We start from the raw sequence: 24,522 nt of genomic DNA on the forward strand, positions 1-24,522 counted from the left end.
TAACATAAAAAAAAACACATTGAAACCTGTAAAGAATTTTTGGTGAGTTTATTTGAGCCAAACTGTCGACATATGCCGGGAAGCAGAACCTCAACAAATTGAGATAGTGCTCCGGAGAATGGCGGGGTTACATCCGTATTTATACATTCCAATCAAAGGAGGAACATAGGTGAGTTACATGAAATCCATTGGTGACAGATTAAGGAGGCGGGATAAAGCAAAGCAGGGAAACCCCTAGGATTGGATAAAAAGTAAAATGATGGACACACACTTAGGTGGGTGCAGGAACAATTAACATGATGATGAAGGAATCTGTGGTATCTGTCCTAGGGCCCAGCACATTCGGTTGTGCCCCAGGGGCTCCAGATACAGGGAAGTCACAAGTTACCCAGACATTTCAAGGGTATGTTATCATAGATGCAAAAAGACAGATAGGCTCCGTTAAGGTAAAGGTTGACCTTGTCAGTGAAGATATGGGCCCAGGACGTAACTGCTTTTAGTTAAAGTTTAATTTCAGACCATCCTTTGTGGTGACTTTAGGTCTCAGAGTTTGCAAGACCGCCATGCAGGCCTCCCCTGAGCCTGTCAGGTCAGCATGTGGCCCCTTTCATCCTCAGCTGGGTCTGAGGGAGGAGGGCTGGGGGCCTGGGCTCCTGGGTCTGAGGGAGGAGGGGCTGGGGGCCTGGGCTCTGAGGGAGGAGGGGCTGGGGGCCTGGGCTCTGAGGGAGGAGGGGCTGGGGGCCTGGGCTCTGAGGGAGGAGGGGCTGGGGGCCTGGGCTCCTGGGTCTGAAGGAGGAGGGGCTGGGGGCCTGGACTCCTGGGTCTGAGGGAGGAGGGGCTGGGGGCCTGGGCTCCTGGGTCTGAGGGAGGAGGGGCTGGGGGCCTGGACTCCAGGGTCTGAAGGAGGAGGGGCTGGGGGCCAGGACTCCTGGGTCTGGGGAAGTGGGTGGAGGCTGGGACCCCAACACCCAAGATTGGCGGGGGGGGGGGGGGGGGGGGGCGGGGGGGGGGTAGAAAGGAGCGGGAAAGTGCAGGGCTGCCTGTGGGAGCAGAAGTGGAGGAAGCAGTTGCTTTCTGGGAAGGCTCTCAAATGGAGATGTCATCACCGAGGTCTCCCTCCCTCCCTCCCTCCCAGGCCCCGCCGGCTGGGGAACCCGGCCCTTGGCCCCCCTGGAGGAAGGGAGAGCAGGGAGGGGGGTCAGCAGCTGGGAGGAGGCGGGGTCACCGGGCCCAGAGCCAGCAGCCCGCCCACAGAAGTGCCCTTGGAAAGGGCGTGGACCTGCGGGCCTGGATTCTGGGTCCCCCAGACGGTAGGAGCGCAGGGCAGTGGGACCCCCTGGGATAGGAAGGAAAGCATTTGCTCCAGGAGGGCTTGGGGGCCTGGATGTCTGGGTCCCCCCCCCCGCCCCCACTCCTGGGAGGAAGCGAGAGCTGGAGGCTCCGATTGGCGGGTGATTGGCGGGTCCCGGGGAGGATAAGGGCTGGGGGTTGGCATGTGGAACCTATAAAGTGGGAGGAAGGAAGTTGGGGGCCTCCAGATGCTGAGGAGCTGCCTGGTTCTGAGCAGGCGGAAGTGGCCCTTTGGGGGTGAGGTCCCTCCACAGTGGCAGCCAGACTCTCGTCCCGTCACTCAGCCACTCAGGTCGTCGTGTGTGTGGACTTTGCTTTTCTTTGAAAGCCGCCCACTGTCCAAGCCCCACCCCCAATGCCCCAGCGTTTCCTCTCTGAGCCGTTCACACCGCCCAGTGGCCCCAGTTGCCCCAACGGACGGACGGACAGACGGAGAGCTGGAGCCCAGCAGGTGAGCATCGTGGGGGGCAAGCCGGGGGGGGGGGGGGGGGGCAGAGGCTGGCAGGGGTGAGACTCTGAAGGCGGGTGAGGGGAGGGCAGCTGGGAGGCACCTGAGGATAAAGGTTGAAGGGCAGCTGAACCGCAGGGGAAGTGCCCAGGCTGAGAGCTGGCTCACCTGACCAGGCCACACCCCACCTCCCGGAGTCCCCCCACCCCATCCGCCCTTCCTTCTGCCTGGGAGCCAATGGGGGCCTCAGAGGCAGGCAGCCAAGATCTGATAGGCCTGGACCCTCCTGACACACACACAGACACAGACACACAGACACACACAGACACAGACACAGACACAGAGAGACAGAGAGACAGAGAGAGAGAAAGAGAGATTCATCAGTGGCCCTGTCTTCCTTGCAGAGCCCTGGGCATGTGGGGCTACCTGGCCCTGCTGCCTGCCTTCCTGGCCCTCTGGGCAGCCACAAGCATCTGGACTGTGTGAGTGTTATGGGTAAATGATGCCTGGGTCTGAGGGAGGAGGGGGCTGGGGGCCTGGACTCCTGGGTCTGAGGGAGGAGGGGCTGGGGGTCTGGGCTCCTGGGTCTGAGGGAGGAGGGCTGGGGGCTGACTCATGGGTCTGAGGGAGGAGGCAGTCTGGTTTCTGGGTAACGGAAAGAAAAGTTGCCTGGAAAGCAGCTGCTCATTGGACATCTTCCCCTCCTTCAGTTTCGCAATCGCTGTGGCCAACAAGACTGTGAACCTGACGGAAGGCATCCCCTATATCAGGTAGTGAGGGCGCCTGGGGGAGCCAGAGGGCGGAACGGGGGTCCCAGCTCCGTGGAGCCACAGGTGATCCCGTATCTTCCCCAGTCTCTGCGGATCCTTCCCGCCCCAGAGCTGCATCTTCAGCCAGCTGCTCAACATGGGAGCTGCTATGGGTAACTGTCCCAGCCCCTCGCCCCAGAGCCGCCCCCTCTCACCCCACAGGCTAGACCCCAGCCTCCTCCCTCAGACCCAGGAGCCCAGGCCCCCAGCCCCTCCTCCCTCAGACCCAGGAGCCCAGGCCCCCAGCCCCTCCTCCCTCAGACCCAGGAGTCCAGGCCCCCAGCCCCTCCTCCCTCAGACCCAGGAGTCCAGGCCCCCAGCCCTCCTCCCTCAGACCCAGGAGCCCAGGTCCCCAGCCCCTCCTCCCTCAGACCCAGGAGTTCAGGCCCCCAACCCTCCTCCCTCAGACCCAGGAGCCCAGGTCCCCAGCCCCTCCTCCCTCAGACCCAGGAGCCCAGGCCCCACCCCCTCCTCCCCTAAGTCCGGGATTTGCCCCCCACCCCTGCACCCCCAGCCTCTCCGCGCCACACTACCCCCCCACTTCCCTTTCCTCGCAGCCGCCTGGATCTGCATTCTCCGTTACCACCAGTTCCGGGACTGGGGCGTCGGGAAGTGGTTTAACCGGCTGATCCTCTCGTCAGGGCTCCTCTGTGCCTTGGGCACCTCCATGGTGGGCAATTTCCAGGTGAGTCGAAGTCGGCTCCTGGAGCCCAGCCCTGGGGTCCGGCCGGCCACCGTCTGGGACTACAACTCCCAGCATCCTCCGGGGCGGCCAGTTACTTCTTTGCGGGGGGGCTCGGCGCCGCATAGCCTCCTGGGACATGTATTTCTTTGCGGTTCTCGGGCCGTGAGCTTGCGGGGTGACTCCTTAGGGCGGCTGTCTGAATGGAGCGCCGCGTGGGAGGCGCTTTCTAGTGATTCCGCTGCACCCTGGGAGGTTGCACCCTGTCGTCCTCCGCCGCGTCGGTGATGAAAGGACTGATAGTCACTCATTTTGATGTTTGCCACGTTGGCGGAGTTTGCTCCAGGCTGTACCTTCTCTGCACGCGAACTCCAGGCGGGTCCTTCCCCGCCAGATCCCACGGGGAGGTGCTTTTCATGGTCGGATATGAACCCAGATTCACAGACTCGGGAACTCGCGTTGCTAACCGCGAAGCTCCGTAGATCTTTGCAGAATAAACGAATGCACACGTGATGGGAGACATGCCACTGATTGATTTAGTGTGATCATTTCATTTTACAATACAGTGGGGCCTTGACTTACGAGTTTAATTCGTTCCGAGACCGAGCTCATTAAGGAGCTCGTTAACTCAAAGTACTCAGTCAACTCAAAGCAAAAAATCGGCCGAGAGACAGCTGGTATCTCAAAAAACTCGTTAGTCGGGACACTCGTAAGTCAAGGCCCCACTGTATCTGCCTCCAGCCACAGGGTGTCGGACCGGAGGCTCCCTCCAGTTTGCCAGCAAATGTCCCCCCTCATATCTGCACATCCATGCATTCACGCATTCTCTCTCGCTTAAAAAAAAATTTTTTTTAAATTGATTTTCAGAGAGGAAGGGAGAGGGAGAGAGAGATGGAAACATCAATGAGAGAGAATCATGGATTAGCTGCCTCCTGCACGCCCCCTACTGGAGATCCAGCCCATAACCCCGGGCATGTTCCCTTGACTGGAATCGAACCCGGGACCTTTCAGTCCGCGGGCTGACGCTCTATCCACTGAGCCACACCAGTTAAGGTCAAAAACCAATTTTTATCCCCTTGGCGGCAACACCTACTGTCCCAAACCCCAGGTGAGAATAAGGGATTTATTGCACCAACATCTACCTGAGCCTCTGCTCTGTGCCAGGCACGGTTTTAGGGATTGAGGCCCCAGCGGTGAAGGACAGATTAAATGCCCGCCCTCCCAGAGCTGAGGACAGCTGACGCTTGTACTCAGGGACCCGATCATTGGGCGTGGCAGTTGTCAATCACTGTGCATGGGGTCGGTCAGGGGCCTGGCCTCTGCAGGGGTCTTCCCCTCACCTCTCCCTGCTCCTCCTCCTTCCAGCAAAAGATCCAGCTGCGCGTGCACCTCACGGGCGCCTTCTTGGCCCTATTCGTCGGCCATGTCTACTTCTGGCTGCAGCTCTTTCTCTCCTGGAGGATGAAGAGCCTGCCCCAGCCCGGGGCCCCGTGGATCGGGCCGCTCCGCCTGCTCCTCTGCAGCCTCTGTACCGTCCTCTTGGTGACCAGTATCCTTTAGGGGCGGGGCTTGGGGTGGTTCTAAATTGGGGGGGTCTGCTGTGTGCTAGTGTGGATGCGCCCCATCATAGGACAGTCATCAGAGAGTGCCGACCGGGGGGGCCACGCTGCCTGGGTTGCAACCCCACCTTGTCCACGTACAGCTGGGGGAGGCTCTGCTGGTTTTTTAACTTCTTATGGCCTCGGTTTCCTCATCTGACAAATGCAGAGCCAGCCCCAGGATTGTAAGGAATGAAGCTGATACATGTGAGTGAGGTGCTTGGATCGGTGCCTGGCGCATAGCGAGCAACCAGTTAATCCTGGGAGGCTGCTAAACCGATCATCTGGGGGGACCCGCTCTGGGGCCCGGCATCATGCTGGCTAAGACGGGAAACTGAGGTTCAGACAGGAGGAGTCTCTTGGCCAAGACCCAGCCTGGAGTTCAGGGGTGGAGCGAGTGTTGGGCTTCAGGCCCCTTGCAGGGACGCTCCCGGGCAGTGAGTCGCTTTGAATGGCGGTGGTGGGCGTATTTACACCACAGGAAGTGGCAGCGGCTACAAATCAGAGCTGGTTGTCGGACATTTACCAACACGCCACTAGGTGGCACCTCGATTCCAACTCACTTCTGAGTCACCCCGGAACCCAGCCCAGCAGGCCTCTGGCTGAGTCACAGCACTCTCTGCGCCTCAGTTTCCTTGTCCGTAAGATGGAGTTGTTGTTTTTTTATCAGACTGATGGTTATCACTGCCAGGAAGAGAGCTCTGAGAGAGGCAGGCGGGGCGCAGACTGGGCCTGCGGGCCTGTGTGGGGAGGAGGATGGAAGGGAGGCCGAGAGGGCGCCGGATCTCCACACCGGAGGGCCCCAGCTGAGGCCCCGGGCCGGCTGCATGAAATTGATCCGTTCGTTTTCCGGAGCAGCAGCCTGGTTTGCAGGGAGTAGGTGGGAAAGGGCTGCTCCAGCTGCAAACCAGCCGCTCGCCCCGGCTGGGCCCTGTCGATGCCGAGATCCCCACTCGGCTGATGCTCATTTTGGTGGCAGGATCCTCATTCTGTGAGGCTCGGACGTCCCCTCAGCTGCAGAGAAGCAGGATGGTCCATATCGGTGGCCAGCTGAGTGTGCTAAGGGCGGGACATCTGCAAAGATGGCTCTCAGAGCTTGCAGATGCTTTAAAAAATATATATATAGATAGATAGATAGATAGATAGCCCTGACCGGTTTGGCTCAGTGGATAGAGCGTCGCCCTGTGGGCTGAAGGGTCCCGGGTTCGATTCCGGCCAAGGGCATGTACCTTGGTTGCGGGCACATCCCCAGTCGGAGGTATGCAAGAGGCAGCTGACCGATGTTTCTCTCTCATCGATGTTTCTAACTCTCTATCCCCTTCCCTTCCTCTGTGAAAAATCAATAAAATATATTAAAATATATATATATATATTTCAGAGAGGAAGGGAGAGAGATAGAAACATCAACGATGAGAATCATGCATCCGCTGCCTCCTGCACACCCCACACTGGGGATCAAGCCCGCAACCCGTGCATGTGCTCTGACCGGGAATCGAACCGTGACCTCCTGGTTCATAGGTCCACGCTTAACCACGGAGCCACTGGAGCCGGGCTGGAGGGGTGTATCTTTAGGACACGCTGCATATGTGGAGGTAGAAGCACGGTGCCTGGCTGTCTGCCTGGGCGAGTGGGGGATGGTGGAGCCTTCGTGGGCTCAGGGAGGCTGATGGGAGCTAAGACCCTCGTTCCAGAATACTGAGAGCGCCCTTGGAACAGAAGGGACCCGCCTGGGGAAATATCTGGGAAACAGTTTGAGAGGCAGGCAGGACTGGAGGGCACCCCTGGGTGAGCGTCTCTCCACCGAGGAGGGTGGCGCGGCCCCGCCTGCCCGGTCTGGGGGCCTCCGGGGGCGCCAGGACCCTTGTCGTGGCGGAGTGCCCTTGACCCTGGGGTACAGTGGTCATCCTGCACACCAGCCTGCAGCGCTCCGCCGCCGCCGTCTGCGAGTGGGTCGTGGCCATGCTGCTCTTCCTGCTCTTCGGCCTCCTGGCCGTGGACTTTTCCGGCCTGGAAGGCTGTACCCTGTGTCTCCGGCCTGGGCCCAGCCTCAGCCTGCAGCCCGCCTCCCCCATCTCCCTGCAGACCTCGCCGCCACCGCTGCCGCAGCTGCCGCCGGTGGCCCAGGCGCTCTGACCCCGGCCCGGCCCTCCCGGCAGAGGACAGAGACCGGTCCCGGACTCCTCCGTGCCCCCAAGATGCATCGCTGGGGACGAACCTTCAGGGATGGACCCTTGGGATGGACTTGAAAGAACTTTGCCAGGCGCTGGCCGGTGTGGCTCAATGGTTAGAGCGCCGGCCCCCCGGACCCAAGGGTTGCCGGTTTGATTCCGATCAAGGCCACGAACCTGGGCTGCAGGCTGGATGCCTGGCCCCAGTTGGGCGAGTGTGAGAGGCAACTGGTCGATGTGTCTCTCTCACATCGATGTTTCGCTCTCTCTCCCCCGTCCCTTCCACTCTCCGTAAAAGCAATGGAGAAATGTCCTCGGGTGAAGATTGCCAACAACAAAAGAGAGAATGTGCCATGGCTGCCCGGCCTGGGACCGAGTGGTGTGCACGTGGGGCCGGGCTCCGAACAGCTGCTGAGCTGGCATCTTCCTACCCGTCCGCCGCCCCTGCCCTGCGGCCCCGCCCCCGCCATCGGGGCCGCCCAGGAAGCGAGAGGCCAAGGCCAGCCAGCTGTCCCTGATCAAGGCTATTTATTGTTGTTATTATTAATTTTTTTTTTTTTTTTTTTTGCCACCGGCGGAATCAGAGACACGGACGCAGGCAGGATCACGCGAAACCAGAATTCCTTCCGGAGAGCAAATCCGTACAGAAGGTCGTGGGGGAGGGGGAGGGGGATGGGGAGGGCCAGGGGGCGGGGGGGCCCAGGAAGGGGGAGTTGGGGATGACACAAGGACAGATGGTCCTGTCCGTCCGGATCTGCTAAGCCACCCCAACCAGCCCCTGTCCCTCCCCCGCCCCATCCCACAGAGAGGTTGATCAATAAATAAAATAATAAATTAATCAATAAATAAAATAGAAACAGCTCCCACCCCCTGGACCCCCCTCCCCCAGAACCACCCCTCCCCGTTGGGCACGGCCCCTGGAGCCCCATCCCTGCAGGGCGAGGCTGGCTTGGTTGTATCTCCCCCTCCCTATGTACTCCTTGGGCCCTATTTACAGATTCACAGTTGGGGGGGCAGGGAAGGGGGGTGGAGGGGGCTCCCCTCCTTCCCCGGCCCCCTGGGGTCAGGGCAGAGGGGTCCCGTTGGTGGCCAGGAGCTTCTTGTCCTTGGGGGGGCCTCGGCGGGGAGAGCTGGTCAGCTCCGGGTCTGGGCGGCCGGGCGGGGGCTGCAGGCTTCGGGGCGGGGTGCTGGCAGGCCGGGTCTGCGCCCCGTTCTTCTCGTCTGTCGGGGAGGAAGCGGTTTGCCATCCAGGGCCTCAGCAACCCCAAGGCCGGCCGGGCCAACTCCAGCATCGTGTGTCTGGGCCCCCTCCCGCCCTCGTGGCCTCAGAGATTGGATGGGACACCGGTGTGTGACCACAGAGAAGATTCGAGCACCCCAGGTCTCAGCCAGAGGGTCCCCCTTCCCTTCCACTGCCCTGGTGGTTAGGGGGGATGCTCCTTGGTCATGGGGTTTGGAGCCCCTACCACAGGTTGTTTGGGGGGGTCTCAGGCCCCCCCCTCCAGGCAGGCTTGCCTGACTGGGGTCACCCCTTTGTGGGGCCACACTTCTCCAGACTCGCAGTTTCTACAGGGCCCAGAACAGTGCCTGGCGTCCCCTAGCAGGGACCAGCCCCCATAAAAGTCTCTGATTGTTGGGTTTTGTTGTCATAGCAACCAGGATGGCTCTCTCGTTCGGCGGACTGGGGGTCACCCCTGCCCCATTCCTCTTTATAAGATGCCGGGCTAAGCCCCCAAGTGCCTGTTGGTCCTTCCTTTTTGAGGGTGTGCCCTTTGGGGAACCCCCGTTGCTAAGGTCAGCTTTCCTTAGCAACCGGGTCTAGCAGGGTTCAGGGGGCCTGGCCTGCATTCTGGTCACCCCGGGCAACCAGGCCTGGTGGGGACTCCTGGAGCAGGAGGTCAGAACGCCTTGCTGTGGGGGTGTCCTGTGCACCCTGCGCCCCCAGCCCCCCAAGATGGACACAAGCGGAAAGGACTCCAGACAAGGTGTCCAGCTCCTCCTGCTGAGAACTGGGACCATGTTACACTACAAGGCACAGGGGACGCCGGCGGTGACTGAGGCCGAAGCCCAGCGGTGGCCGGTTCTTCTGGATCGTCTGGGTGGAGCCTTGAAGGAACCTTCCCCAGGTGAGGGCAGCGTCCAGGGAACATGTGCCCTTCAGGGCGGTGGCCCGTCACCAGCTGTGCAGAGGGACCGTGAGCGAAGGAACTCGGGCCTGTGGCCTCTGGGGAGGCGGAACGGATACCCCAGCCCCCAGCCTCCAGGAGGGAGCCTGGCCTGGCCCTCCAGACACCTTGAGAGTCGCCCCTTCGGTTCTGACCTTGGGGAACGGTTCTGACCTTGGGGAAACGGGCCCCAGGCTGGAACTGCATCTCTCCAGCAGATGTGACCCTGGGCTTTGGCCTTCTCGGGTGACAAGGCCACGCAGGCGTCTGCCCCCCTGGCTGGGGTCCTGTCTGCCTGCTCCATTTCTCCCTAGACCAGTGATGGCGAACCTTTTGAGCTCGGCGTGTCAGCATTTTGAAAAACCCTAACTTAACTCTGGTGCCGTGTCACATAGAGAAATTTTTTGATCTTTGCAACCGTAGTCAAACAAAGACTTACATTTTTGATATTTATTCTATATATTTCAATGCCATTTAGCAAAGAAAAATCAACCGAAAAAATGAGTTCGCCTCTGACACGCGTGTCATAGGTTCGCCATCACTGGACTAGGGCCTAGGGACCCGTTCCCACCTATCTCAGGAGTGGGGCTGAGCAGGGCTGTCTTGACCGAGGAGTTGTGGTGGCCCCTGGTTGCTAGGGAATTCCGCTTCCTGACAACAAGGCTAGCCTCCAGGGAGCCCCGCCCCCTGGGGGACCGCAGAACACAAGCTCCCCCGTGAGGCCCATGCCCTGGAGAGGGAACCGGCTCTCGCAGGTCTGCGGGTGAGGCCTCAACGGGGTGACAGGCGGGCCTCGCTTCCCCACAGCTGGTCTCGCCTGCGAACCAAAGGCTGCAGCCCACGGTCGCTGGGAGTCTGCTCTCCGCCCCACGGGACAGAAGATGGATGGACAGACAGCCGGCACCCGCCATGGCCCGTACCCACCTGCCAAGGCCTGCACGGAGGGCTGGTCGTGAGTGCTCAGCAGCTGTGCCTGGATGGTCTCCACCACTCGCTTGAACCGACGGCTGGGACCTGGGAAGGGGCCGGGAAACAGTGATGTGGGGACCGCCAGGGACAGGGCCGGGAAGGCCCTCCCACCCTGTGGAAGCCGGTCCCGCCACCCAGGGAAGGACTCTCCTCCTCTTGGTTCAGTTCCAGCTCCTCTCCTGGAGCCAGGCACCAACCCATGGTTTGCAAATGGAGATAAGAAAAGTTGGACTTACAGTAACCATGGGTGCTGTTTTCTATTTATTATTTTTTAATATATTTTATTGATTTTTCTATAGAGAGGAAGGGAGAGGGACAGAGAGTTAGAAACATCGATGAGAGAGAAACATCGATCAGCTGCCTCCTGCACACCCACCACTGGGGATGTGCCCGCAACCAAGGTACATGCCCTTGACCGGAATCGAACCTGGGACCCTTCAGTCCGCAGGCCGATGCTCTATCCACCAAGCCAAACCGGTTAGGGCTGTTGTCTATTTAAATGGGGTTTTATTCCTTGTCAGTTTCTGCTGGAGGCCATGAAGAGCCAGAAATGTAAGAAAAATCACTGGGAAGGAAAAAAATCTTAAAATTGAGAAACTGCCTATTCGTCTTTTTTATTTAAAAGAGTTTTAGAGAGAGGGCAAGAGAGAAGCATCCACGTGAAGGCCAAACATCGAAAGCTGCCTCCTGCAACCCAGGCATGTGCCCTGACTGGGAATCAAACCGGTGACCTTTTGGTGCACAGGACAATGCTCAACCAACTGAGCCACAGCAGCCAGGTCTGCCTCTTAGTTTTTAAGGAAGAGAAAAAAAAGTGCCATAATTCATTTTGGTGATGCAACACCCCAGTGTTCCACGGCAGCCCGGTTTGGAAACTGGGAGCAAGCTCATCTCCCATTGCGACATGTTAAAATGGTGACAAGGACAGCAAACAGAGGTATCCCTCATCCTCCAAACTCGTTCTCAGGACTCAGGAACTAAGTAGGATTGGAAACAAGGCATTTCTGTGGTTCTCATTTCTTGTGCCAACTCTTTAAAAAAAAAAGTTTTTATTTATTTTAGAAAGAGGAAGGGAGAGGGAGAGAGAGAAACATAGATATGTGGTAAATATATCAATCGGTTGCCTCCTATTGAACCCACAACCTGGGCATGTGCCCTGACTGGGAATTGAACTGGTGACCTTTCAGTGCCTGGGATAACGCTCAACCAACTGAGCCACACTGGCTGGGGTTCTTGTGCCAGCTCTTGATTGGCCAAGGCTGCCTGGAGTGTGAGGCTGTGGCTGAGCTCACGGATGAATTGCTGTGATTGATTGGTGATGTCTGCTCTGGGTGTGGGAATGGCCTGAAAGCAGCACCCCACGTCCTTGCTCCTCAGTCTTAAAGTCGTAGGAAGAGCTCTGTGCTGGGAGGTCAGGAGGCCTTCGTTGAGCCCAGCTCTGTCACCGTGTACAGTGTGACTCCGGTCAAATCCATTTACCTCTTTAGACCTCAGTTTTTCTCTCTGTCAAGTGGGTGATTACTAACCCATCAAAGGAAATAGTGCGATTAAGCACTAGGCACGTTGTAAACAATATGTTACGAGGTTAAGTGTGGATGAGAAAAGGGGAACGGAGCCCTGGCTGGTTTCGCTCAGTGGATGGAGCATTGGACTGCGGACTGGAAGGTCCCGGGTTCGATTCCTGTCAAGGGCACATGCTCGGGTTTTGGGCTCGATCCCCAGCAGGAGGTGTGCAGGAGCAGCCGATCCATTATTCTCTCTCATCATTGATGTTTCTATCTCTCTCTCCTTCTCCCTTCCTCTCTGAAATCAATAAAAACAGATTTAAAAAAAGAAATAAAGAAAAGGGGAAAGGAGACCTGGCCAAGGTGGCTCAGTTGGTTGAGCATCATCCCATGCACCAAATGATCACCAGTTCAATTCCTGGTCAGGGCACATGCCCAGGCTGGGGGCTTGATCCCCAGGAGGGGTGGTGCAGGAGACAGCCAATCGATGTTTCTTTCTCACATCAATGTTGTTCTCCCTCTCCCTTCCTCTCTCTCTCAAATCAGTAAACATGTTAAAGAAAGGCGGGGAGGGAAGGAGAGGGTGTGGGGGGTCTGAGTAAGGAGGGGCTCACACAGTCAGGCCCAGCTGAGCACTCTCTCCTCCTCCCTCATGCCGCCCTCCGGGGTTGCTATCCTATCTCAGCTGTCGTGAGCATCCCAAACACCAGGCTGGGTGGGGGCAGTCTCGTCCAGGGAAACGTACCGGAGAGGAGAGTGAAGGTGACAGAGTAGATGCCACCTCCGCCACCGCCGCCATCCCGTCGCGGGGAGGGCTCTGGCCCCTCAGAGGAGCTGATGTCCACCTGGAAGCGGACGGGCTTCTGGAAGACGGAGGGGCCACCGCTGGCCTTGTACTCGGCCCTGAAGCTGGTCTGTGACAGCACGCTGTGACTCAGGCTGGGGATCTGAGAGAGACGGGGGGAGCACAAGGAGGAGGTGACCCCAGGGACCTGGTTTGCAGGGAATGGATAAGCACCCCTACAGCGAGCGGCCTTTGCCCAAGGAACTACAAGTCCCATCAGACACTGGAGCAAAAGTAGTATAAGGAAAGGCATCAGAATGCCCCATTGCCTGCTGGGATTTGTAGTTTTCCATCCTACCATGAATACGTTGTATAGGGATGAATGGCTGAGCGACTAACGTAATAATAGGGGAATGTCAACTCACCAGTCCTCAGGGGACACTGATACGAGAACTGTAACTCACGATCCTATTCCAGGGCCCAGGACACAAGCCTCTCTTGCCTCCCTGACTCCACAATGACCAAACCCAACTCTGGCTGAAAAACTACAAATCCCATGAATCTCAGGGAGGACTCAGGCCAATGCAAAGGTGGTGAACCCCAGGGGCTGCTGTGGTTCTGAGGTGGCCAGCGTGGGTGCGCGCGTGCGTGGGGACCCAGACCCCTCACCGACAGGAAGGCATGGACGATGTCCGCTTTGATGCTACTGAGAGGTTTGTCCTTTAGCACGAGAAAAATTTGTTCTTCTTTGTCCAAGGAGATGAAGTTCCCGAACCAGGAGCGTTTTGCCAGCCTGAGTAGGAGGGGATGGTTGGAGGCGGGTCAGGAGGGGGCTGAGGACATGAAAAGCCCCCTCCCTCCCTTCCCTTCCCCGTCTCACTCACTCTGGAGAGGACTCCGGCGTCAAACTGGACATCTCCTCGGCGGTGGGCACTGGGGAGGGGAGAGCATGGTCGACACTTGTCCACCATCCTCGTGCGCAGCGCAACCAGGGCGTCCAGACCCAGTGTCCATTCGCCCCGCCCAGGAGCCAAACCCCAAATGGCAAGCCGCCTAATGTCCCTTCTAGGGATGCGGCCAGGCCCATTAGGCCACGCCCCTGTGGGTGGGGCTTGCTTTGCATGAGCCAATGGGAAGGTGATCCAGAGCACCGAGTGGGCGTGTCTTTTAGAGGGGGCGGGCCCACTTCCTCTACCCTATGCTTGCGTCTCTGCTCAGCCCATCTCACCCCAGGATGTGGGAATCCGGGCCCCAGCCCCTTGCTCCCGGGACCCACATGTTAGCTCCAGGTCGCCTTCCTCCATTAGGATTCAGGAGTCTGCCCCCTCCACCCCCGGCCCCTGCGCCACCAGGGACCCCGTACCCTGCATCTTGCGCCGATGGAAACGAGGGGAGCCCAGGAAGCTGTTGCGGATGGAGTTGAGACGACTCCTCCAGGCGGCTCCCCCGACACCACCGCCTGGGCTTGGAGGCGGCGTCGTCCCCGGGGTCCCGGTGGGGCTGGCCCGGGGAGTGTGCAGAGGCGAGTGCAAGGGGGTCCCCCCGGAGGAACGTGGGGAGCCTGGGGGTCCAGGCAGGGGAGTGGAGCGGGCACTGGGGGGTGGGGGCTGCTCCCCGGCGCCCCCACCCCTGGGGCCTCGAGAAGGCAGCGTCTGCGTTTTGGAAGTCGGGGAGCCTCCTCCCCGAGCCTCATCTCCAGCCCCAGGCTCCGGTGAGAAGGAAAAGACAGGACTCTGCGAAGGAGAGGAAGAGGGTGAGGCCGGACTACAACTCCCAGTAGGCTCTAGGCGCCCCACTCACACATACTCAGGCAGGAGGGCCCGATGCATGCTGGACCTTGTAGTCCTATTATCCGCCCCCTCCCCCCAATGTTAGGGAAGCAAGGATTTTTCCTATCATGTTTACAGCTGCAAAACCAGTAAACAGCGCTAAATTAGCTTCTGTTAAATGAGTAAAGGAACCCTTCTGGGACCCTGAAAAAACCCAACCCTATGAAGGTGCAAGTGGCCAATGAATGTACTAAAATACTAATGAGAAAAAAATAAAAAATAAAATAAAATACTAATGAGGCCTTGGGTCTTTAGCCCATTTGGGGACAAGGAGGCAACAGATGTCTCTAGACTTGATGCGATTGTAGTTTCTGCTGCTTGATCTTTGCTCCACCGGGTCTTCACCTCCTTACCCCTCCTCCCTTCACTGGGGTCTGGCCTTACCCGCGGACTGCTCAGAGGACTGGAGGACAGGCCGGTGGAGGCTCCACTGACGCTACGGGATCTGTTTCCAGGATAAATTGTTAAAAATCAGGAGGGAACGGTTTCAAAAGGCTCAGCGGTTCTCTCCCTTCCACACTCCTTCAAGATAAGGAACCGAGGCCCAGAGAGGGCAGGTGACTCGGCCCAATCACACAGCACCTTGGAGGGTGGCGCTGGGGTTAAAACCTTGACCTCTCTTCCCACCCAGGACTGGGGGTCCCACTGCAGGGGCAGGGTTCCCACCTCTGACTGTGCTGGGCCATCTCCAGGGCCCGCCGGGTGGGCACCGGGGAGCCGCCGCCGCCCGCATCGGTGATGCTCAGGACTTCCATGGACTTCCGCTCTGGCCGCCGCTTCCCGTGCCGGCTCAGCATGGGGGAGTCCACTCGCTTCCGAGGGGGGTCTGGGGGAGATCGAAAGACTGATTTGTGCCCTAAATAGTTTGGTTCAGTGGATAGAACATCGGCCTGCGGACTGAAGGGTCCCGGGTTCGATTCTGGTCAAACGCACAAGCCAAAGTAGCGGGCTCAATCCCCAGTAGGGGGCGTGCAGGAGGCAGCCAATCGATGATTCTCTCATCATTGATGTTTCTCTCTCCGTCTCTTCCTCTCTGAAATCAATAAAATATATTATTTAAAAAAAGAATCTCTAGGGTCAGGCTCAGGAGCTTGCATTTAAAAAGAATAAAAAGACGGATTTGTCCAACTGTACGTGGCACTCAGACAAACGGGAAACTGAGGCCCGAGTAGAGAGAGGTATTGACAGCTCAGGTCCTGCAGCCCCGCCCCACCTCGGGAATCTGGGGCCCAGAGTCCCAGCCCTGCCTTCTCACCAACATCATTGCGGGGAGGCAGGTCCTGGTCCTCACAGCTGGGGTACCGCTCCTTCCGATCCAAAAGCAGATAATAGATCATCTTTTCTTGGTTCTCCCTGTGGGGGGGCAGGAGATGATTGGGGTCAGAGGTCAGGCCCCAGAGGTGGTCTCAGCCCCTCCCTGCAGCTGTGGCTCTCTGGGAGCTCGGTCCACCCAGCATCTCTATATACAGTTCCATTTTCCTAGGTATCCACATGGTGGGTTCCTTTGTCTTGGTGTACAGATCAGTTTCACTTTCCTCAAAAACAATATTATATAACATGTGAACATGTACTCTCGGTAAGTACTATGGGAGGCACCGTCTAAATCTGTCTCAACAGCCCTAGCTGTTTTGGTTCAGTGGATAGAGCATCAGACTGTGGACTGAAGGGTCCTGGGTTCAACTCCGGTCAAGGGCATGTGCCTCAGTTGCAGGCTCGATCCTTGGCCCTGGTCAGCCAGTGCAGGAGGCAACCAATCAATGTGTTTTCTCTTTTTTCTTTTTTTAAAAAAATATATTTTATTGATTTTTTATAGAGAGGAAGGGAGAGGGAGAGGGATAGAGAGTTAGAAACATCGATTCAGCTGCCTCTTGCAAACCCCCTACTGGGGATGTGCCCGCAACCCAGGTACATGCCCCCGACCGGAATCGAACCTGGGACCCTTTAGTCCGCAGGCTAAGCTCTATCCACTGAGCCAAACCGGTTTCGGCAATGTATTTCCCTTACATTGATGTTTCTCTCTGTCTCTCCCCCTCCCTTCCACTCTCTCTAAAAAATAAATGGAAAAATGTCCTCAGGTGAGGATCAAAAAGTAATGATAAAATAAAATTAGGGCATTACATAAAATAATAAATCTGGCCCTGGCTGCTTTGGCTCAGTGGATAGAGCATCGGTCTGTGGACTCAAGGGTCGCAGGTTCGATTCCGGCCAAGGGCATGTACCTTGGTTTCAGGCACATCCCCAGTAGGGAGTGTGCAGGAGGCAGCTGATGGATGTTTCTCTCTCATGGATGTTTCTAACTCTCTATCCCTCTCTCTTCCTCTCTGTAAAAAAAAAAAAAAAAATCAATAAAATATATATTTTTAAAATAATAAATCTGGCCCTGGCTGGTTTGACTCAGTGGATAGAGCGTAGGCCTGCAAAAGGGTTTGATTCTGGTCAAGGGCACATGTGTGGGCTCCATCCCCAGTTGAGGCATGCAGGAGGCAGCCAATCCATGATTCTCTCTCATCATTGATATTTCTCTCTCTCTCTCCCTCTCCCTTCCTCTCTGAAGTCAATAAAAATATTTTTTAAAAAATAACAATAAAATCTGTCTCAGTATCTATTAATAGTGCTTTCCAGCTTCAATTCTGCCTTTTCCCTGCTGGTCCTACTGCCCCCTTGTGGTTCCTCCGGGACAGGTCCACGCGGGAGTTTTAAGTCACCTGGTCCAGGAGAGTGAGTGTGAGTCTGCGCATGCGCGAGGCTGGGCGCGCCCCCAGCCGCCCATCCCCGGAGCCAAGGCAGTTCCCCACCCTCCGTGGGCCGCGGATCTGTGCTGCCCGCGGGGTGCCTTACTCCTCGCTGCGCAGCTCGCGGTGCAGCCGCTCCCGGTCCCTGAAGCAGCCCAGCGAAGCCATGCTCTCCAGGACGTCGGGGTCCAGCTCCCCGTTGGACGGCAGGCTCCGCATGGCCACCCTGCGGCCGGGGGTCGGCTCCAAGCACGGGTCCGGCTCATGTTTCCCACCCCTGGGCGGGGAGAAACAGCAGAGGGAGCCCCGACTCGAACCCTCAGGGGTCCTGGGTCCCAGTCTGTGCCTTTCCGGGGGAACCCAGGAGTCCTGCCCCCCACGCTCCCGCAGACCCAGGGGTCTGGACCCCCAGCGCCCCCACCTGTGTCTTCTCCCCTAGGACCCAAGGGTCCTGGTACCCTGGCCCCTCCTCATTCAGGATCCGCGGCATCCCACCCCCTGGCCGGCTCTGGCTCTCCTGCTTGGGGGGCCTTTGATATCCGGGCCCCTCTCCCTTCCTCCCCCAGGGACCCAGGGGTCCAGCCCCCCCATACTCACAGGTACCAAGGATGTTTCTGGATTTGCTCCAGCTGTGGGAGATGGGGGGGGGGGGGGGTTGTAGAGAAGCAGAATTGAGGTCATATGATCACAGTTGGACGCCATGAAAGTTGACGGGGAGGGGTTGGGGGGGTCCCTAACGGTGCCCCCTACTCTCCCCATCACCAAGGGCGGGATGACGGCTTATGTCTCCCCCAAGTGGCCAGTGAGCGTATTGCCTCGCTACATGGCCGCCTGCACAGTGGCATCCTGAAGGGGTCTTCCTCCCCTTTTTGGAGTGACTGTGGGCTCACCCAGGGACTCCCCTCCCAGCTGTCACCCGAGGGACAGACAGGCCAGTCCCGGACTCCCCTAGGGAGCCCGACAAACGTGGCTATGAGCCAGGAGGTCACGGTTCGATTCCCAGTCGGGGCACATGCCCGGGTTGCAGGCTCGGTCCCCAGTGGGGGGCGTGCAGGAGGCAGCTGATCCAGGATTCTCTCTCCTTATGGATGTTTCCATCCCTCTCTCCCTCTCCCTTCCTTTCTGAAGTCAATAAAAATATATTTTTAAAAAATATTAAAACCCTAGCCGGTTTGGCTCAGTGGATAGAGTGTCGGCCTGGGGACTGAGGGGGTCCCGGGTTCGATTCTGGCCAAGGGCACATGCCTGGGCTGCAGGCTCAATCCCCAGTGGGGGGGTGGGGATGTGTGCAGGAGGCAGCCAATCAATGATTCTCTCTCATCATGAATGTTTCTATCTCTCTTTCCCTCTTCCTTACTCTCTGAAATCAATAAAGAAATATATTTTTTAAAAAATTTAAAAAGGAAATATATTTTTAAAAAAGACTGCCCTAGGGTTTCTGTCCTCATCACCCACTGTCCCTTGCCCTGTCCCCATTCCAGCCCCCCCAACTCACACTGAGCCTCTTCTCGGGCTCCACCTCGATCATGCCCCGCAGGAGGCTCTGGCAGTCGGGTGGGATGAAGTGGGGCATGTGGAAGACCCCCCGTTTCACCTTCTCCAGCAGCTGGCGGAGGTTGTCATCATCGAAGGGCAGAGCCCCCTGGGGGACAGATGACCGGCCGCTGTCCCAAGCCCTCCAAGGGCTCCTGGCTGCCCCGTCCCACTCGGGGACCCCCTGGGCCGTCCCACACTTCTGGGGCTGAACGGTTAGCTCCGGGATCTCGGTCAACTGGCGAATACCCCTCACACCTTCCTGATATCAGTTAAATGTGTGGAAGAGCGACCTCTGAGCCAGGAGGTCACAATTTGATTTCCGATCAGGGCCCATGCCCGGGTGGCGGGCTCGATCCCCAGTAGGGGGCGCGCAGGAGGCAGCCGATCCATGATTCCCTCTCATCATTGATGTTTCTCTCCCTCACCCTCTATCTCTGAAATTAATTTAAAAAAATACAAATTTAAAAAATGGAACCAGGTTAAAAGGAAAAAAAAGGGGGACAAATCCTGGGGTGAGGCTGGAGCTTCGGGTCCCGAGCTCCCCCAGGCGGGGTTGCTGTGGAGCCGGGCAGGGGCGGGGAGGGGCGCCTTACCACCAGCAGGGCGAAGAGGATGACCCCGCAGCTCCACATGTCCGCCCTGCGGCCGTCGTACTTCTCCCCCTGGACGGGAGGGAGCAGGACCGCGTGACCATCACACCCATCTCTACCAGCCCCCCTCTTACCCCCCACACCTGCTCCACACTCACCTTAATCACCTCCGGACACGCATAGTGCGGGGACCTGAGGGAGAGAGGGGGTGAGCCTCGGCCGCGTCTCAGCCCGCCCCGGGCCCAGGCGGCCGCCGGACTCACCCGCAGCTGGTCTCCAGGAGGCTGTCCCCCACCTGCAGGGACGCCATGCCGAAGTCCGCGATGCGGATGTTGTTCTTCTCGTCCAGCAGCAGGTTCTCCGGCTTCAGGTCTCTGTGGCTGAGACAGGCGGGTGGGCGGGGCTCAGTTCCTAGGGGGCGGGGCTCGGCAAGAGGGGGTGGGGCTCCGCTCAGTGGGGCGGGGCTCGGATCAGAGGGGGCGGGGCTCAGCACACAGGGGGCGGGGCTCGGCAAGAGGGGGTGGGGCTCCGCTCAGCGGCGGGGGCCGGGTCAGCTCAGAGGGGCGGGGCTCGGCTCAGAGGGGTGGGGCTCGGCTCAGAGGGGGCGGGGCTCAGCACACAGGGGGCGGTGCTCAGCTCAGAGGGGGTGGGACTCGGTTCAGAAGGGGCGGGGCTCAGCGCAGATGGGGCGGGGCTGGCAGCCTGGATGATAGACAATTTCAGGCAGGTCCCATCCCCCCGGCTTCCCCTTTATGAACTCAGGGCGAATCTCCCCTCCACACCCTCACATCCTTCTCCCACTGAATTATTTTTGCGAGAGACCCCAGATATCATATTATTCTTCCTACAAATATTTGAATATGTAGGAAGTGAGAGGGTTTTTAAAAAAATAATTTTTAGCCCTAGCTGGTTTGGCTTAGTGGATAGAGTGTCTTCGGCCTGTGGTCTGAAGGGTCCCGGGTTCGATTCCGGCCAGTGGCGCATGCCCAGGTTGCGGGCTCCATCCCCAGTAGGGGGCGTTCGGGAGGCAGCCGATCAATGATTCCCTCTCATCATTGATGTTTCTATCTCTCTCTCCCTTCCTCTCTGAAATCAATAAAAATATATTAAAGATCATTTTTATTTTTAATTTATTTTTATATATATTTTTTAATCCTCCCTCGAGAATATTTTTCCATTGATTTTTAGGGAGAGTGGAAGAGAGAGGGAACGACAGAGAGAAACATGGATGGGAGAGAAACACATTGATTGGTTGCCTCCTGCACGAGCCCCGACCAGGGCCCTGGTTCAGAGAGAAGCCTGCAACCAAGGTAGGTGCCCTTGAGCGGAATCGAACCCGGGACCCTTCGGGCCGCAGGCCGACGCTCTATCCACTGAGCCACACCGTCCAGGGCTGGAAACCTTGATTATTGACAATTTTCTGCACGCCCCAAAGTAGAGAGAATATAGGGGAGCCTCCTGTGCCTCTCTATCCCCCCGCTTCCCCGTTATGAACTCAGGGCGAATCTCTCGTCCACGCCCCTCCATATGCTTTCCCTCTCCCACTGGATTATTTTGTCAGCGACCCCAGATGTCATATTACTTTATCCACAAATATTTGAATACGTATGAAGTGGGAGTGTTTTGGGTTAGGTAAGCAGGGCTGATATTGAGCTAGCTCTTTAAATATTAAAATTATTTCCCTACTGAATAATAAAAGAAATACTGCCACCCCAGGCTTGGGACAAACTCTCTCTCTCCTCCCTGGCCAAACGGCTCAGGATTGAAGGGTTTAATGTCTAAGGGAAGGTGGGGCCCGAGGATTCCACAGTTTTCAGTTGAAAGTGGTAACTGGGTCATACTGGCTGTTACATGCGTTGCTACCGCCCCCTAGAGGTCAGTGTTTTTAATGTCAGGGTTTTGACAGTCTTGTCAATAGGGAGGTGTTGACAGTTCAAATGAGCTGCCTTTTATCACCCAGGTTTATCCAGAGTCTGAGGCCCTCCAACCCCATCCCAGAGAGGGAGGGGTGCAAATAGATGAGGTTGAAAGATGAGCTGAAGGCATCCTTTTTTGCCCTGTCATTAATCATAAAAATGCCGCCCGTTGCCCTAACCGGTTAGGCTCAGTGGATAGAGCGTCGGCCTGCAGACTGAAGGGTCCCAGGTTCGATTCCGGTCAAGGGCATGTACCTTGGTTGTGGGCACATCCCCAAGAGGGGGTGCGCAGGAGGCAGCTGATCGATGTTTCTCTCTTATCGATGTTTCTAACTCTCTATCCCTCTCCCTTCCTCTCTGTAAAAAATCAATAAAATATATATATTTTTAAAATGCAGCCTGTTTAATATCTTGTTTTGTTTTTGTTAATCCTCACCCGAGGATATTTTTCCACTGATTTTTAGAGAGAGTGGAAGGGAGGGGGAGGGAGAGAGAGAGAGAAACATCGATGTGAGAGAGACACATCCATCGGCTGCCTCCTGCACGTGCCCCAATCGGGCCCAGGGTTTGAACCTGCAACCCAGGTACATGTCCTTGACCGGAATCAAACCTGAGATCCACTGATACATGGCCCGACGCTGTAACCACTGAACTATACCAGCCAGGGCTGTAATATCTTGTTTTGAGAGCACAAGGCAATTCCGTGAGTAAAGGACATATGGGCGCTCATATGCCAAAAAATGCACCTCAACCCTTACCTCCCACCAGACGCGAACAGGAATTTGAAATGGATCCCAGGCCTGTGCCCAAGAACTAAAACTATACAAGCCTGGAAGCACACAGGAGGAAACCTTAGCAACCTTGAGCTGATGCCTCAGATAGGACAGAAAAACCACCAACTACTAAGGAAAAAAATTCAACAAGCTGGAGTTCATCACATCGTAAAATGTTGCTTTTTTAAAAGATGACTCCCATTTAAAAAATTGATTTTAGAGAGAGGAAGGGAGAGAGAGAGAGAGATCAGAGAGAAGCATCTATCGGTTGCCTCTGGCACCAGCCCTGGCCAAGGATCGAACCTGCCACCTTTAGGTGCATGGGACGATGTTCCAACCACCTGGGTCCCGCTGGCCAGGGCTAAACCTTTGCTTTTCATGAAACAGTGTTATGGAGCCTGGCTGGCGTGGCTCAGCGGTTGAGCATCGACCCCAAACCAGGAGGTCGTGGTTGGATTCCCGGTCTGGTACATGCTGGGGTTGCAGGCTCCATCTCTGGTGGGGGGCATGCAAGAGGCTGCCCATAGGTGATTCTCTCTCATCATTGATGTTTCTCTCTCTCTCTCCCTCTCCCTTCCTCTCTCTGAAATCAATAAAAACGTATTTAAAAAACAAAAACCAAACAAAAAACACACCATTATTATAGAAAGGCAAACGCATGTCACAGATGGGAAGAAAATACTTGAAAAAAAAAATACAGCCGAAACCGGTTTGCCTCCGTGGATAGAGCGTCAGCCTGCAGACTGAAAGGTCCCAGGTTCGATTCCGGTCAAGGGCATGTACCTGGGTTGCGGGCACATCCCCAGTGGGGAGTGTGCAGGAGGCAGCTGATCGATGTTTCTCTCTCATCGATGTTTCTAACTCGCTATCTCTCTCCCTTCCTCTCTGTAAAAAAATCAATAAAATATATTTTAAAAAAATACATCTGGTCACAGATTTGTCCCTGGAATAAGTAACTCTCACAGCTCAATCATAAAGAGACAGAGAATGCAATGAAAAACCGGGACAGGATCTGCACGGACGATTCTCGTGAGAAGATCTACCAACGGCCAATCAGGCCTGGGAAGAAGTCCTCCCCACAGGGAGGTCCCAGGTCACACCCACTAGGACGATACCGTCAAAAGGTCAGGTGATGATGCCCTAACCCTGTGGTCGGCAAACTGCAGCTGGCGAGCCACATGTGGCTCTGTGGCCCCTTGAGTGTGGCTCTTCCACAAAATACCACGAGAGGGTGCGCATGTACAGTGCTATTGAAACTTCGTGGCCCATGCGCAGAAGTGGGTATTTTGTGGAAGAGCCACACTCAAGGGGCCAAAGAGCTACATGTGGCTCTCGAGCCACAGTTTGCTGACCACTGCCCTAACCGGTTTAGCTCAGTGGATAGAGCGTCGGCCTGCGGACTCAAGGGTCCCGGGTTCAATTCTGGTCAAGGGCATGTACCTTGGTTGTGGGCACATCCCCAGTGTGGGGTGTGCAGGAGGCAGCTGATGGATGTTTCTCTCTCATCGATGTTTCTAACTCTCTCTCCCTCTCCCTTCCCCTCTGTAAAAAATCAATAAAATATATATATTTTTAAAAAAGGTCAGGTGATGTTTTAGAGAGAGTGGAAGAGAGAGAGAAAGACAGAGAGAAATATCGATGTGAGAGAAACACATCAATTGGTTGCCTCCTGCACGAGTCCTGACCAGGGCCCGGGCTGGGGAGGACCCTGCAACTGAGGTAGAAACAAACCTTAGACCTTTCAGTCTGCAGGTCCAGGCTCTATCCACTGAGCCAAACCAGCTAGGGCTAAGCATGTATTTTTCAACAGAAAGAAAGAAAAACAAAAGATCCTAAAAATGAGATAGTGGTAATTGTTAGATTGTACAACTCTAAATATAATAAAAACCACTGAATTGTACATTTTAAAAAGGTGGATTTTATAGTATGTGAATTATAGCTCAATATAGCTGTTATTTAAAAAAAAAAAAAAAAGTCAGATTGCTCTAGCTGGCTTGGCTCAGTGGATAGAGCGTCAGCCTGCGGACTGAAGGGTCCCAGGTTCGATTCCGGCCAAGGGCACATGCCTGGGTTGCAGGCTCGATCCCCAGTAGGGGGTGTGCAGGAGGCAGCCGATCGATGATTCTCTCTCATCGTTGATGTTTCTATCTCTCTCTCCTTATCCCTTCCTCTCTGAAAGCAATAAAGAAACATATTAAAATAAAATTAAAAAAATTTTTAAAAAGTCAGATGTTGCCAAGGATGTAGAGAGCCTGGAACCCTCAGAGGCTGCTGGCGAGGATGTGGGATGGTGCAGCTGTTTCGAAGGTGGTCTGGCACCTCCTCGAAGGCTAAACAGTTACCATATATCCCAACAATGCCCTTCCTAGGCAATGCACCCCAGAGGGCTGAAAACATAGGCACACGCCAAAACCTGGACACACGAAGTCCATGCTATTCATCACAGCCCCAAAGGAGAACAACCAACATGTCCCTCCACCGTGGTGGATAAACAGTGGAATATTACTCGGCCATGAAAAAGGATGGTGCTGGCTACAACATCTAGGACACTTGAACATGTTTTGCTCAGTGTAAGGAGCCAGTCTCTAAAGGCCACCTACAGTAGGATTCTATTCCTTTTCTTTTTCATCCTCACCTGAGGACATTTTTCCTATTGATTTTTAGAGAG

General features: G+C 56.3%; 2 protein-coding genes across 7 annotated transcripts in view; one reads left to right on the top strand and one right to left on the bottom strand.

The window, feature by feature from the left end:
• On the top strand, positions 1–11,991 carry TMEM150B (transmembrane protein 150B). Of its 5 annotated transcripts, none has more exons than XM_070402583.1 (10): positions 1–169; positions 541–589; positions 1,568–1,801; positions 2,203–2,280; positions 2,509–2,568; positions 2,653–2,720; positions 3,165–3,292; positions 4,655–4,838; positions 6,785–9,181; positions 10,028–11,986. In XM_070402583.1, exons 2-9 carry the CDS (start codon positions 564–566, stop codon positions 7,018–7,020), a joined length of 1,014 nt encoding a protein of 337 aa, XP_070258684.1. In that variant the 5' UTR covers positions 1–169; positions 541–563; the 3' UTR covers positions 7,021–9,181; positions 10,028–11,986. The 5 variants fall into 5 exon arrangements, with proteins under 5 accessions (XP_070258684.1, XP_070258685.1, XP_070258686.1 ...); XM_070402584.1 differs by having other exon boundaries at positions 1,679–1,801; XM_070402585.1 differs by lacking the exons at positions 1–169; positions 541–589 and adding an exon at positions 5,057–5,094 and having other exon boundaries at positions 1,017–1,801; positions 6,970–9,181.
• Positions 7,662–24,522, bottom strand: part of BRSK1 (BR serine/threonine kinase 1) — a 22,246-nt gene continuing 5,385 nt past the window's right edge. For both annotated transcript variants that reach the window (XM_070402580.1, XM_070402581.1), the window contains exons 5-19: positions 19,429–19,545; positions 19,324–19,357; positions 19,169–19,237; positions 18,535–18,681; positions 17,637–17,668; positions 17,146–17,316; positions 15,563–15,660; positions 14,974–15,133; positions 14,692–14,752; positions 13,842–14,211; positions 13,363–13,411; positions 13,148–13,271; positions 12,440–12,641; positions 10,145–10,234; positions 7,662–8,276 (exon numbers count right to left, since the gene is read on the bottom strand). In XM_070402580.1, coding sequence (XP_070258681.1) covers positions 8,119–8,276; positions 10,145–10,234; positions 12,440–12,641; positions 13,148–13,271; positions 13,363–13,411; positions 13,842–14,211; positions 14,692–14,752; positions 14,974–15,133; positions 15,563–15,660; positions 17,146–17,316; positions 17,637–17,668; positions 18,535–18,681; positions 19,169–19,237; positions 19,324–19,357; positions 19,429–19,545 — 1,882 coding nt within the window. In that variant the 3' untranslated portion in view covers positions 7,662–8,118. The remainder of the gene's footprint in view (positions 8,277–10,144; positions 10,235–12,439; positions 12,642–13,147; positions 13,272–13,362; positions 13,412–13,841; positions 14,212–14,691; positions 14,753–14,973; positions 15,134–15,562; positions 15,661–17,145; positions 17,317–17,636; positions 17,669–18,534; positions 18,682–19,168; positions 19,238–19,323; positions 19,358–19,428; positions 19,546–24,522) is intronic.

The sequence above is a fragment of the Myotis yumanensis genome, unplaced genomic scaffold (assembly GCF_028538775.1).
Source record: "Myotis yumanensis isolate MYYU_CA2020_CCGP unplaced genomic scaffold, mMyoYum1.0.hap1 SCAF_23, whole genome shotgun sequence".
Taxonomy (NCBI): Eukaryota; Metazoa; Chordata; class Mammalia; order Chiroptera; family Vespertilionidae; genus Myotis; species Myotis yumanensis.